Source organism: Neophocaena asiaeorientalis, unplaced genomic scaffold (genome assembly GCF_003031525.2).
Source record: "Neophocaena asiaeorientalis asiaeorientalis breed wild unplaced genomic scaffold, Neophocaena_asiaeorientalis_V1.1 scaffold515, whole genome shotgun sequence".
NCBI lineage: Eukaryota > Metazoa > Chordata > Mammalia > Artiodactyla > Phocoenidae > Neophocaena > Neophocaena asiaeorientalis.
In genome coordinates, this window is record NW_020175829.1 from 75,535 (window position 1) to 89,350 (window position 13,816).

Sequence of the window (13,816 nt, forward strand, 5' to 3'; positions counted from 1 at the left end):
GCTGCTGGCCGCCGCCCGCGATCGCGACATGTGAGTCGGCCGCCCGTCACGTCCCCGCCCGCTGCTGACCGGCTGACGGGGGTGGAGAGCGGAGCAGCCGGGTGCCGGCGCTGACCCCCGACCGACGCCCCGGCCCACACAATGCGCGGAGGGGGCGGCGGGCAGAGCGCTGTATGCGCGGCGGAGATCGGCGGCCTGAGTGGGGTGGAGCTGGCGCGGGGTTTGAACCGCCTGGGTGTTGGGCCTGGGGTTTCTGCCAGGCCCTTGCCCGGAAGGGCTGGAAACCAAGAAGTGAGGGGTCTCAGGCCTCACCCCGGGGCTGTTCGTGCCAACACCTGTTGCGAGCTCCCTGCCTCCCAAGTGAGATTTTCTTTTTAAATCTTTGGCTCAAGACGGTCTGCTCAATTACCAAGTCTTGACCGAGTTTGCTGGTCCTTTTACTACGGATTTAGATGCAGAAAGGCTTAAGAGAAGAAGCAAAACCTCTACTGTGTGCTTTCTGTAGTGCCCTAAACTGTGGTCAAATGGAAAGCTCTTGCTGCGTCCAATAAGGGAAACAAATTCACCCGATCAGAAATAACCGTTTTATCTCTTATTTTAAGACGAAGTTAATTGTTTAGGAAACTTAAGTCTGCTGTTTGCAAAAAAAAAAAAAAAAAACTCAATTTTTATTGTTAATAAACAGGGAAAATTGCTTAGTATGGAATTTGGTAAGTAAGCTCTTTTGGCGTAGTTTGGACGTATTTAAATTTAAAACACTATAAACGTTAAGTTAAATACAGTTACTTGAGAAGTTCTGGTAAATAAGTTTCTCAAAGAAGTACTACATTGCTGTAACTTAAAACTTGTCAGTAGGTAAGTATCTAGCCTTTTGGTTAATTAATACTGCTTATTTTAAAATGGAGGTGTTAATGATTTAGGTCTACTTGGTTTTTTTTTAAGCCATTTCGCTTGTATACTGCTAGTACTGAGGGAAGCATAGTTGTTTTGGGGTGTATTGGAGCTTGTATTTGAAACGTTGTGGCTCAGTCTTAATTTGTGTTGTCATAGCTGTAGAAATGATAAAAGTTGATATTTGATGAATTGTAGGCGCTATGTGACAGTTAATTTCTTAAGTTAGCCAATCCCAAAACTGCATTGTGGTTTCTTGTACAGCACTGTATGTCATAATTTTTTGTTTTAGTACATATTTATTAAGTACCTTTTATATGCTCAGTACTATGCGTGCGCTAGGAATCAAATTTACGGTTTATTCTGTGTGCCTGGAGCATAGTATGCCCTCTGCATAAGGAACAAATTAAATTTCAGTAGATAAAGGTTAATAGTATTTTGAAAATACTGCTTTATATTTTCAGAGTGCCTAATAACGACCTAGTTCTTTTATGTCTCCTTTGGAAGGAATGTAATTATTGTTTTTGTATAGGCTTGAGCACTTTCAGAAAGACCGTTTTACTATTATGGATAGATAGCTCAAGTCCTAAGAAAGTGAACCTTATCAGGAAATATTTATAAAAGATTATTAGCTTATCAGCATGCTGTTAATCTTGGCTGTTCACTAAAGAAATAAATCACTAGGGTTTTTTGGTCAAAGAAAGTACACCTTGGAATTTTTCTAGAGAAATGTATTTTGATAGTTAATTTATGTTCTGAGCACTGAACGCTGAGAGTATTCTAGTGTATAATAAGTAGCTAATATGGTGTTCCTAGAGTGTGTATCGTGGATTTAATTTAAAGATTTAGGTCTGTTGAGAAAATTCTGTCTAATAAAACACAATTAGAGGTGTTATTAAAAAGCATGTTAGGGATTAGAGGGCATGAAGAAAGACATAGAGCATTATGTCATTGTTGCCTGCCAACAGAATGAAATACCTGCACGTTGGTGTCACTGGAAACATTAGGTCTTGTTGGGGGTTGGGGGGGCAGAACTGTAGAACTGTTGCAGTGTGGTAATTTTATAACACTGTTATATTATAAGGTTTGATATATAGACTTGCACATAAATAGCATTTTATCTTAACTTTTTGAATTCTAAAGAACAAATGAGTCTAATAAAAGCACTTTAAGTTAAAAGGCGATTTTATAAAGTTAATTTCCCTAAGTGATCTTTAAGAGACTTGTTTTTCTTTCTTTGAGATGCTTTTCATTTTTGTCATTATTTTATAAATACCTTTCTGATTAGGGTTTTTTTTTTAAGTTCAAATAAATCAAAGAAATTGTTTTGAAAATTTTTTTCATATGATATGCGCCTTGCTGAAGGTGGAGCTTGGCTTATGTTGTCTTGAATATAATTGATGTAAAATATTAATATTTCAGCCATAAAGCGCACAAGAGGTTTAACCATTGGTGTGTTCTTGAATAGCATATTGATGGTTTTAATAAGATAACTTTTATTCTTACTGGAAAAAATGCAAGGCTAAAAATCACAAAAGAGATTCTTGATTTTAGGTTAAAACTGCCTAATTCCTTCCTTAGATTACACTGAGAAGTTTCCTTAACTACTGTTTGTTCTAGAAACTGGAACAACTCAATCAATATCCAGACTTTAACAACTACCTGATTTTTGTTCTTACAAAATTAAAATCTGAAGGTAAGTAGGGTTTGTGTGGTAACTACTTAAAGGTTTCTTACACTTCAGATTTTGTCTTTGAGATGTGTTAAAATATACGAAGGGTTACTTATTTCAAAGGATTTCACTTTGTAGTAACCCACTTGCTTTAAACATGTGGAATGAAAGAGTTACTATCACTCTAAGCATTTGGATGCTTAATGAGCATTCAGTTGTTAATTGAGTGTTTTTGTAATAAATTCACTCATTCTTTGCAAATGAAAAGAATGTTGTAAAGTCTACTTTGGTGTTTTGGTGTTTTGCTTCAGTCCTTTTACATGAATGTCATAGAGATTGATTTCTTTTAATACACAGATTGAATACAGGATGTGCTGAATAACTGACTGTATGTGTGATCATATTTGTATGATTAAAAGTTCATATAACCAAAATGAAAAGTCATGTGTAATTCCATCACTCAGAGACAATTGTTAATCTCTTAATTCTATACTCCTTTATATGGCTATGTACTGTTTTAAATTTTAACCAGAAAAAGGATCGTTCCATTTATAGACTCCTGTAACTTTTTTAAACCTTGTAACAGTATACATGAAACTTTTTCATTAACTATTCTACAACAGTTTTAAATTACCTCTATAACAGCCTGATTTTTAAATGAAATGATCATCTGATTTTTAAATGACACGATCATTTGATTGTTTCTAATACAAGTAGTGTGTCCATCTCGACTTTATTCATTTTACAAGTATTTATTGAGCACCTCTTCTCTGCCAGGCAGTTTGCTTGCTCAGGGGCAATAAAAGTGAACAAAATAAATGAGAATCTGCCCTCGTGGCGCTTACATTGTAGTGACAGGTGTTCTTCGTAGAGTTATTTGAGTATTCCCTTCCTGGAACATTGTCAGACACCCAGAAGCACTCAGGTATTTTTTGAGCAACTGACTGGCCTCTAAATGAAAGCACTATACCCTTTCAGAAGCCATAGTGCAATTAGTAAAAACTACTACACTTGGAGTTGAGAAATAAGTCTTAGACTCTGACACTCATTTCACCTCTTGCTTTTTTCAGCTACAAAATGCCTGTGTTAGCCTATCAGACTGTCCATAAGGTTTCGACTCCAAGCACTAGCGAGTGGGTTAACAGCCTTAAAATCTCACTAATCTTGTGTTTATTCAGATTTTAATAATTCATGCACAGGATAATGATTTATTTTGAATTATTTTCAAATTTTCTAGTTAATTTTAGGGATTTTAATTTGTGATTGAGGCATGTCAGAGAAACTTTAAATTTTTAAATTTTAAGAAACTAGAAAGTCCTTCAACATATCTTTACATTCAGCAATTAATATTCCTAGTTTGATAAATACATGTTAATGTGATGTGTTATTTCTTAACATAGAAATTTTATTTTTCCCACATCGTAGTTGTAATCAGATAATTCTATAAGGACTTAAAGATTTAGTAAATGAATTTTGCTAAACTATGTTGTTTAACTTGAAAAATTTAAGTTTGTTTTCACCAAGTCATCTATTCTGTCATGTCTTCATCCTGAATTCCAAATATTAAGATTGGTATAATATTATACTCTTTCTTAAAACTTTCTTGGGCTGTGAGGGTACATCAAGTATTTTTAAAAGCAGACAAACTTACAATTCAAATAGCAGGAGAGGTTGGGTATGTAACTGCCTCCCAAAAGACCTATTAATTACAAAACCACAAAATGTTGGAAAGGATTTTATGTAATACTTAGTATTTCTTCCTGTGTTTACTCATTTATTTGGGACACAAGTTTGCTATATCTAGTTTTCTATTTAAAAAAATTAGCATTGTGGCCATCCATATTAGAGAAGGAACATAAATAAATTCTTGAAATGAAAATGCTTATTTATTTAGGGACCTTTTTGCCATTCCTCATGTGAATTTGTTTACACTAAATCATGGAGTAAAATTTTAGATGTGGAGAGACCTCAGAGATTAGCTCATCTACTTCCCTCACTTTACAGATGAGAATTGAGACCTAGTAAAGTAGTCTCTTTAAAAAGAGGACGTGGTTAATTTTGGGCTCTTCTAAATGAATTTGGGACTGGGGATATTTTTAATTAAAATAAGTATTTTGATATAAAATGTTTTGTGTTTTTAATTTTAAATCATATCACTTCGTGTTTTTTGTTTTTTGTTTTTTGTTTTTTTGCGGTATGCGGGCCTCTCACTGTTGTGGCCTCTCCCGTTGCGGAGCACAGGCTCCGGACGCGCAGGCTCAGCGGCCATGGCTCACGGACCCAGCCGCTCCGCGGCATGTGGGATCTTCCCGGACCGGGGCACAAACCCGTGTCCCCTGCATCGGCAGGAGGACTCTCAGCCACTGCGCCACCAGGGAAGCCCACACCTCCTGATTTTTTTAAAACTTCATCTTGTAATCTTAATTGTAAAAATGATATAGTGTATTTCTTATAAACAAGTACACATGCCATTTAAAATTACATGACTGAATTATTAATGGCTGGCTTAAGAAAAGCTTATTGCTCGAGGAAGTTAAATTTATAAAGTTAAATAAATCTATTCATTTATTTTATGGAAGTTTTAAACTTTCAAGAGAATTTAGAAGTGTTTTTGTTTCATTATAAGTTACTGATTGAATGATGGTAATTGAAACCAGGAAGAAATTTTTAGAGGGTGGCATAAAAAACTTGTAGGCTCTATTGCTGTGATGGCTTGAATGGGGTTTATATGCAAGGAAACACTACCTTTTTGCCTCCTCCTGTCCTGTACCCCTGAACGTTTCAATGCGGATCAGACTTTGAGAGCATACTACTAACTAGAACAAGCTTGGGTGGTTTTATTTTTTAATAAAGCATGTAAAACAGTATTGCTGAAACAGCATATTGTGTTCAATACACCAGCTGTTCATGTCTTCCAGCCCTTTGAGGAGGGTGATCCTGTACCGTGCATCAAGTGTAGGCTCTGGAGCCAGACTCCTGAGGTTGATGTTTTGGTTTCCCCACTTCGTAGCCTTGTGTGACTTTGGCAAAGGCCTCAGTTTCCTTGTTTGTGCAGTGGAGATAATAATTCCTGTCTCGTGAGGTTGTGAGGATTAAATGCAAACTACTTGGAAAGCACTTAGCAGTGTTTAGTACCTAATAAACATTCAGAAAATGTTAACTGTTGCTAATATTGTTGGTGATGAGGCCAATTGTTAAAGCATTGGTTATATTCTAATATTAAATTGGTTCTTGGAAAATTTGTTAGTACTATCTACGGATTAAACTTCTTTTACGTAGATTGTATTTTTTAAAAACTTCTGGAAATTTAAATACTGTTTTACTCCCCACCCCGCCTTTTTTTTTCTAGCTCAGAGGCAAGTGAAAGACATGATATAAATGAATGGCAGTTATTTGTATGTGAAGGTGATCCCATATGTTCTTTGTCCACTTAATTTTTTAATAGGATATCTTTAGTGACTAATACTTTCAGATCTGTAATTTGATGTTTATATCAAGTTCCAATAAAGCTTGAGTACATTGGCCATATATAAACTAAATTAACTCTTAAATTAAATCAGTGGTTCTCAACCAGGTCCAGTTTTGTGTGTGTGTGTGTGTGTGTGTGTGTGTGTGTGTGTGTGTTTGTGTGTCCACTGCCCAACGAGACATTTGACATTATCTGGAAACACTTTTGGTTGTCACAACTTGGAGAGGTAATACTGGCACCTATGGCCAGTGATACTGCTAAACATCTTATAGTGCACAGGACAGCACACCTCAACAAAGAATTACCTGGCCCAAAATGTCAATAGTGCCAAGGTTGAGAAACCCTGAACTATAAATCATGGAGCTAATCCTTGGATAATCATTTATGGTATTTTTTTTTCCTGGTTATAGCAAATTAATGAAATGTTACAATCAGTTTCTGAATACATTTTTAAAGTTACCGTTTTTGGTATATTTTGAAATGAAAACTACTTTAAAACAGTGCTGTTGTTACTTTGTTACAGATGAACCCACAAGATCTTTGAGTGGTCTAATTTTGAAGAATAACGTGAAAGCACACTTTCAGAACTTCCCAAATGGTGTAACAGACTTTATTAAGAGTGAATGTTTAAACAATATCGGTGACTCCTCTCCTTTGATTAGAGCTACTGTAGGTAAGTAATCTGTCACAATTTTGCTTATCCTGTTTTTAAGTGGGTTGGTTTCTGATACGACAGACCATTTCCTTAGGAATTTTTATCATCCATTTCATGTTGAATTGTGATGGGGAAAATTTTTCATTGCTGCTTTTGAAATAATGTTACTAAAAGCTCTCTTAATCCAGTGAGACCAGGTTCACTAGTAGTTGCTTAATCAAAGTTGGTTACAGTGGGGCAGTAACAAGTGATATTCATCTAGGACTACTGTTTTTTCTGTGGGTTCCTTAATTATGTCTTCCTGGGTCATACATGGGGTATAATTTCCAGTTTCACTTTCTTTTACATGGGAAGAAAAACTTCTTTGTAAAACATCTTCCGTGCAGGACCTTAGATTTTCACTATATCCCCCCCTTGTTTTTAATTCATATTTGCCTTGTCTGTACCTAATTACAGTAATTTTTGAGTCTTTTCAGTGTTCAACTTGTTTTTAGTGAAAGAACAACTTTCTACCATTTTATGAAAGACTGTTAAAATGCTTAGTTTATAGTAACTGGAATAAGTAGGTTTGGGAGCCAATACAGCTGACTGTGGGTAAGCACACACATCATCTGGTAGAAGCGGAAATAGACATGTACTGCACAATAGCCCACTAATGGGTAGATTCCATATGCCTTGGGGTTTCAGCAGCTATGTTTTACAAGGACCTGGAAAGCTTCTGTTCCTCTGGCAGGTTGGTTAAATGGAATTCAGTTAAGAACCTCCATAATGAGTCAGTCATTTTCATTAAAAGTTCTCTGCCTTTGTATATTTTGTCTCATGGTAGGTTTGAAAAGTACCCAGTTCATCTCTTACTCAAAAAGCAGAGGCTCTGTAACTTCCCTCCAAATATTAAACATTGCCATTATTAATGCTGATTTTAAATAGGATACGTAGAGGGCATTTATAATTTGAGGAAAGGGTCTCCCTAGGTTATTCTCATGGACCCTCATATACTCCTGATTTTCTACCAGACTCTTGACAGTGGTAAAATGGATGGTGTACCAGTGTATACCAGTCTTCTTAAAATTTTTTTAATCTTAACAGTACATATGGTAAATCTTGCCAAGGGAAGTGTATTGGGAAGGACCACATTTCAGTGACTGTGTGGTAATCCATTAGAGAGGTGTAAAACTGTTTCTCCTTGTTAAAGAATGTATGGTTTGTAATTTTATTATTTCAGTGAACATCCTTTTATGTATTTCATACACAGGTGAGAAAGTTTCTATAGAATTCATTCGTAGAAGTGGTATTACTGGGTCAGAGTGTGTTTTTTAAACATTTAAAATTTTAATAGGTATTGCCAAGCACACCAGTTTTCACTCCCATCTTTGTTGAAACACTGAGAATTACAGTTTTTCACTTTTTGCAACTGCGTTGGCATTAGAATATTTTTTGAGAGTGGATGAGATTATATGGGGCCAAATTAATTTGAATTTGTCAGTCTGTCAACATTCTTTAATATTCTCTCAGCAGAAGTCATGAATGTCAGCAGACTCTTAGTACCAAGTTTTAGTTTGTATTTAATTTTTATTATTGCTTGTTTTAAGACATGTTTGGTTTCCTTTAGGCAGATCCAGAAATTTCTCTTTCCCTCAATTCTTTCATGTCTTAACTTCAGGAAAGAATACATGGCAAGAAGGAACAGATCTATTAGTCTCGCTGCTTTTTGATCTTACCAGAAGGCCACTTAATTGTACGGGTTATATCTTAAAAATGCTATCATTTTAAGACCCTTACCATGTAATTTAATTTTTTTAGTGGAGAGTAAATCTTGGCTAACAACTTTACTCTTTACATTTTTTAACTCTTTACCATTGGGAGCAACCTTCTCAAAACTAACTGGAAAACTCAAAAGAGAATTTATACACACAGACAGTAGAATTTGCTGTTCAATAATAATTATTGAGTATTTACTATATGCCTGGCATTTTGTGTGCCTATCTCACTGAATTCTCAAAATAACTATGAAGAGAGAACTTTTTCTCTTCTTTTAAATTTTTTTTACAGAGTAAAAAATACAGAGTATTTTGAATTACATATTATTTGCCTACTGTTTATACTCTTAAGGTGCTAAAAGATCTGTAATCACCAGGCATATTACATTATGTTACTAATACTAAATTTACTAAGGCAGAGAAAAATACACAAAATTTTTGTGTTACATACATATTTCTGTATTTGCATGATCCTTAGCTATTACAGCTAAGCCACACAGCACAGTTGAAATAATCCAGTCAGAGTGACATGATCAGTCAGCCTGTGCCAGTAGCCTCCATGATCCAAGATCACTTTGCCAGTGATTCATCCTTGGAATGTTCTGGGCTAATGGCTCATCTACTTTTTCTCTCCCTGCCTTGAGTCATGGCTTTGATCCTAGGTTAAGTCAGAGAGCTGTTCTTACCTCTTTTGTGTGTTTTTATTTGAATCTAACAGACTCATACTCATCATCCAGTGTTAAGCGCTGCTAATAACATTTTGGTGTATTTCTTTCTACTCTTTTGTATATAATTTTTATAAAATAGGGGTAATTTTAATTAGTAGAACTATTGTTGGAGAAGAGCAGGTTGTAGTCTTGTACAGGTACTTGTTAAAAATACAAAGAGGGTGAAGTGTTGGCAAGCAGGATTAGAAACGGATCTGATTTATGTTGGAGTTTCCACCGATGTACTGTGGTGATACAGTGATCCTTGGTGAATGTTACTGTTGACATGGTTTGCAAGTCGTACACTGATTTGGAACATTTAAACTGTATGTGTGTGTGTGTGTGTGTGTGCGCGCACGTGCAAACGTGAGCACTCACATTGGCTTGTGGTGGTTCACAAGGCAGTATCTAACATAATGCAGTCAGATTTCCTAAAGGGGTGTGTTTTCTTTCAAGGTATTTTGATTACAACTATAGCCTCCAAGGGAGAATTGCAGAATTGGCCTGACCTCTTACCAAAACTCTGTAGCCTGTTGGATTCTGAAGATTACAACACTTGTGAGGTAAGGATTTTTGCTTCATATATAATTTTTCTTTTCTATTTTTCTTTTCATGTTTATTGGTAATATTGAGAAAAAATAATTCCTCTGAAACATATAACTTCAAAACTTAGAAGCCTAAAGTTACCTTTTTGTTTTCTGTTAGTGATCGTGTATCTTACTGTTTAAAGACCGTTAAGTTATAAAACCTCTTTACTATATTTCCTACGAGGAAATATCTTCTGTTTTTTGTATTTTAAAACTATTCTTGTGTATGTGTGTATATGTAATCAGCAGAGCAATTGTCAAGCTTAATCAGGTGAAGTAGTATTTTTTGAAGATGGACTTAATTAAATTTACCAAATGCCCAGACTGTGGGTACAGTTTCAGTGTCTCTAAGTTGTTTTTGTGCCTCTTGTTGTATGGTATGTCTGAGGTATATGTAGTATAGTTTTTTGTTTGTTTGTTTGCGGTACGCGGGCCTCTCACTGGTGGCCTCTCCCGTTGTGGAGCACAGGCTCAGCGGCCATGGCTCACGGGCCCAGCCGCTCCGCAGCATGTGGGATCTTCCCGGACCGGGGCACAAATCCATGTCCCCTGCATTGGCAGGCGGACTCTCAACCACTGCGCCACCAGGGAAGCCCTGTAGTATAGTTTTAATTATATATTAATTATAATCTCTTGTTTGCCACTGATCAAATCAGTAACAACCTTTCTATTTGGGGAAATGAAAGGGAATCTGTATGGATTTTTTTTCCTATAATTTCTTACTTAATGAGTACCTTAACCATTTCTTTCATTAGCAGGCTTCCAGTTTGGATAGACATCTGTTTTAAATAGAAATCATTTTAGGTGTTTTGCCTCTCTGAAGGCAGTGACTTATCTCCCTCTCAAAAAAGAGCAAGGCTTGGAGGCAGGGCAGGTACAAAAATAACCTAATAAAAAGGAATCAGGTGGTCTTTTTGACTTAACATTTTGTTGCCAGATCCGACTTGGGGAAGAGAGGACCAGGGAGAGGGAAAGCTAGCAAAAAGGAGTCTTAAAAAGTCACTCTTCTCCCTCCCTCAAAGAAAAAGAAAACAACTTTGCATTCTCATATATACATTTTCTAGTAATGCCTTGGAAGGTTACAGAAAAACTAAAATAATAATATTTAGCCATCAGGTAACAGTTGATTAAAATTTAAATAGTGCTTTGGTATAATGATAACATAAAAGGAAGCCAAAATTTTAAGCAAGCACTTTCCAAGAATATAAAGTTTAAACTGATAATCGTGAAATTGTGGAGCTACTAAGTCATACAGTATTCTTAAATTAACCTGTAGTGTAGAGAATAAGTCCCAGGATGCTGCTGATAGAATTATAAGCAGAGTAAAGTAGGTGGTTGAGGTAACTGGTAGGTTAGATATTATATACAGGAGCTCTCTAGGTAAGCCACTTGGTTGTAAAGTGGTTGTAGGGGAAATTACCAAATTGAATTTCCTGCCCTTTTAACAACTTCTGTCAATGAATGGTTTACATATAAATAATTTTTTGATGATAATATAAGACCTCCATTTGTGCTTCAAACAGAGAAGTGGTACAATGGTTAAATGCACTTACACGTAAACATAGTTACATTGTTTTAACAAACTGGTATTTAATAAGAGAAAAATTACTGTTGACGTAAAATTGGGAAGAATACTGCAGAAGTTAAGTTTATAAATTAGATGATATTATTTACAGTCCCTGACGATCAAAATTCTAATTGTAAGACATTTAATGCTAAAATTAAAATGTACCATTATATTTAAACTGAGGTTTTAAATAACTCAGTGGTATAATAAATTTCTCTTACAGCTGATGATTAAATGTATGGATTTTATGATGCAGGTTTTATGCAAACTGGGAACATTAATCCATACAAATTAGTGAATATTCCTCAATTTGCTTTTAAAATGGCTTCATTTTTAATTCTAATCATTGAAATGTCTTTTACAGGGAGCATTTGGTGCCCTTCAGAAGATTTGTGAAGATTCTGCTGAGATTTTAGATAGCGATGTTTTAGATCGTCCTCTCAACATCATGATTCCTAAATTTTTACAGTTCTTCAAGCACAGTAGTCCAAAAATAAGGTATCTGTATAGCCAATATTAATTTATAAACTGATAAGAACCTGACCACTCCCTTATTTTGCACTACCTAGTATTTTTGCGATCGGCAGAAGATAACTGGCTGTTCTATAGAGGTGGACTTGATAATTGAAATCTACTCCTCTAATGACAGCCTGTGAAATGTCACTCTGCTGAAATTTTCATTAACTGTGACACTTACCCACCATCTACATGGTTAATTACATTTATAATGGTTAACAGTCAGGCTTTTAAAGTCCTTTGTGTGAGGCTGAAATTCAGTGTGTTGCAGAGCTTGTCAGGGTTGACACATACTGTGGAAAAACAGCGAGCATAAAGGGTTAGGTAGTGATTCACAGGTGTGTTATGCAGCACATTCTTTGTCACAGGCAGCAATTGTGCAGAAACCCTGAACAAAGTAAAGTAGCAAGGCTTTCTGAACGATCAAAGCCAAGATCACTTAAGAGGGAACAACAGTACAAAGTCCCTGGAGTTAGGAAGAAACCTTTTAGGGTGACAGAAGAAAACGATTTTGTAGCACAGTAGGAAATGAAGCTAGAGGGGTAGGGAGTAGCACATTACAGGGGCGTGTTTACGCCAGTAATCGGCACGCTGTGACCCGTGTGGCCAAATTCAGGCGTGACTTATGAGCTACAAATGATTTCATAGTTTAAAAGGTTGAAGTGGGCGGGTGGGTAATAAAGTTGCCACAGAGGTCTTATGTGGCCCACAAAGCTTAAAATATTTACCTTTTGACGTTTGGCAGATTCCTACTGGAGCAATCTGAACAAGGATATTATGTGATCTTATATGTGTGTCAAACAGGTAGGGTTTTGCATAATGGAAATTGGGAAACCAGTTAGAGCCTCTTGGCATAGTCCCGATGGGAGATTATGGTTTGGACTAGAGAAGTGGAGGTAGTAAGTGATTAGATTATGGGTATATTTTTAACAGTAGTGCCATTAAGAATTGCTATGGGATTAGATTAGGTTATGTCAGAACACATAGGCTCTAGAACCGTCCGCATTTTCAGTTTCAGAAGGAATGCATACGCATTATTTTAAAATCTAAAATAATTCCCATTATGTCCCCATCCAACCTCCCACTCTTGGGAGCGAACATGTCCTTCCAGACGCTTTTCCACTTTCTTAGTAGCATTAACATATTGCTCCACAACCTGCATTTTTCACTTAACACGGAAAGAATGGGAAGGAAATGTTTAATACATAGGGAATTTTGACTCATTGTTTTTAGGGGGTGTGTGTGTGCATGCACGGCTGTACATACACTGTAATGTTTTTATGGAGGAACGTTTAATTTCTTGCCAGTCTTCTGTAAATGGAGCAGAGCTTCTTCAGTTAGTGTATTTTCAATTTTGTTTCTAGGTCTCATGCTGTTGCCTGTGTCAATCAGTTTATCATCAGTAGAACTCAAGCTCTGATGTTGCATATTGATTCCTTTATTGAGGTAAGATTTGTCCTCCCCCCACCCCACCTTATTTTTGAGGAGGTTAGAAACTGTTCATTGCATATAGTTTTATTTTATAAATACGATAATTTATAATTATGAGCTGTCAATATTTAAATTATTTCTGATAGTATTAAAATTGGGTACAGTATAAACTTTGTGATTCTCGTTAACTGAAAATAAAAGTACTTTTCCTCACTGAGTTTTTTACTTGTGCAAACATTGATTATGGTATGTCTGTGTTTAATATCTTGATTATAAAAATTTCTACCTCAATATACTGTTCAAATTGCATATGGACATTAAATCTTCCAGCTCATTTGTGATATTAGAAACATGAAGAGGTTGAATAAACTTAATTTGATAAAGAATCTGAAGGTATAAATTAAAAGGATAGTACTTCTCTTTTTCCATTGGTTTTCAGTGTAAAATGAGAAGTTTCGGGGGGAAAATTGGCTGTTAAAGCTCAGCGAGCATTTCTAATGGTACTTGTTAACTTTTTGATAAAAGCAGAAAGACAACAGGAGCATAGTTTTTTGGCCATTGAAC

General features: G+C 35.9%; 1 protein-coding gene across 3 annotated transcripts in view; it reads left to right on the forward strand.

The window, feature by feature from the left end:
* The window catches only part of TNPO1 (transportin 1), a 90,319-nt gene that overhangs the window by 33,931 nt on the left and 42,572 nt on the right, over positions 1–13,816 (forward strand). For all 3 annotated transcript variants that reach the window (XM_024732772.1, XM_024732773.1, XM_024732774.1), the window contains exons 3-7: positions 2,512–2,587; positions 6,556–6,705; positions 9,608–9,714; positions 11,670–11,803; positions 13,186–13,267. In XM_024732772.1, the coding sequence (XP_024588540.1) occupies positions 2,512–2,587; positions 6,556–6,705; positions 9,608–9,714; positions 11,670–11,803; positions 13,186–13,267 (549 nt within the window). The remainder of the gene's footprint in view (positions 1–2,511; positions 2,588–6,555; positions 6,706–9,607; positions 9,715–11,669; positions 11,804–13,185; positions 13,268–13,816) is intronic.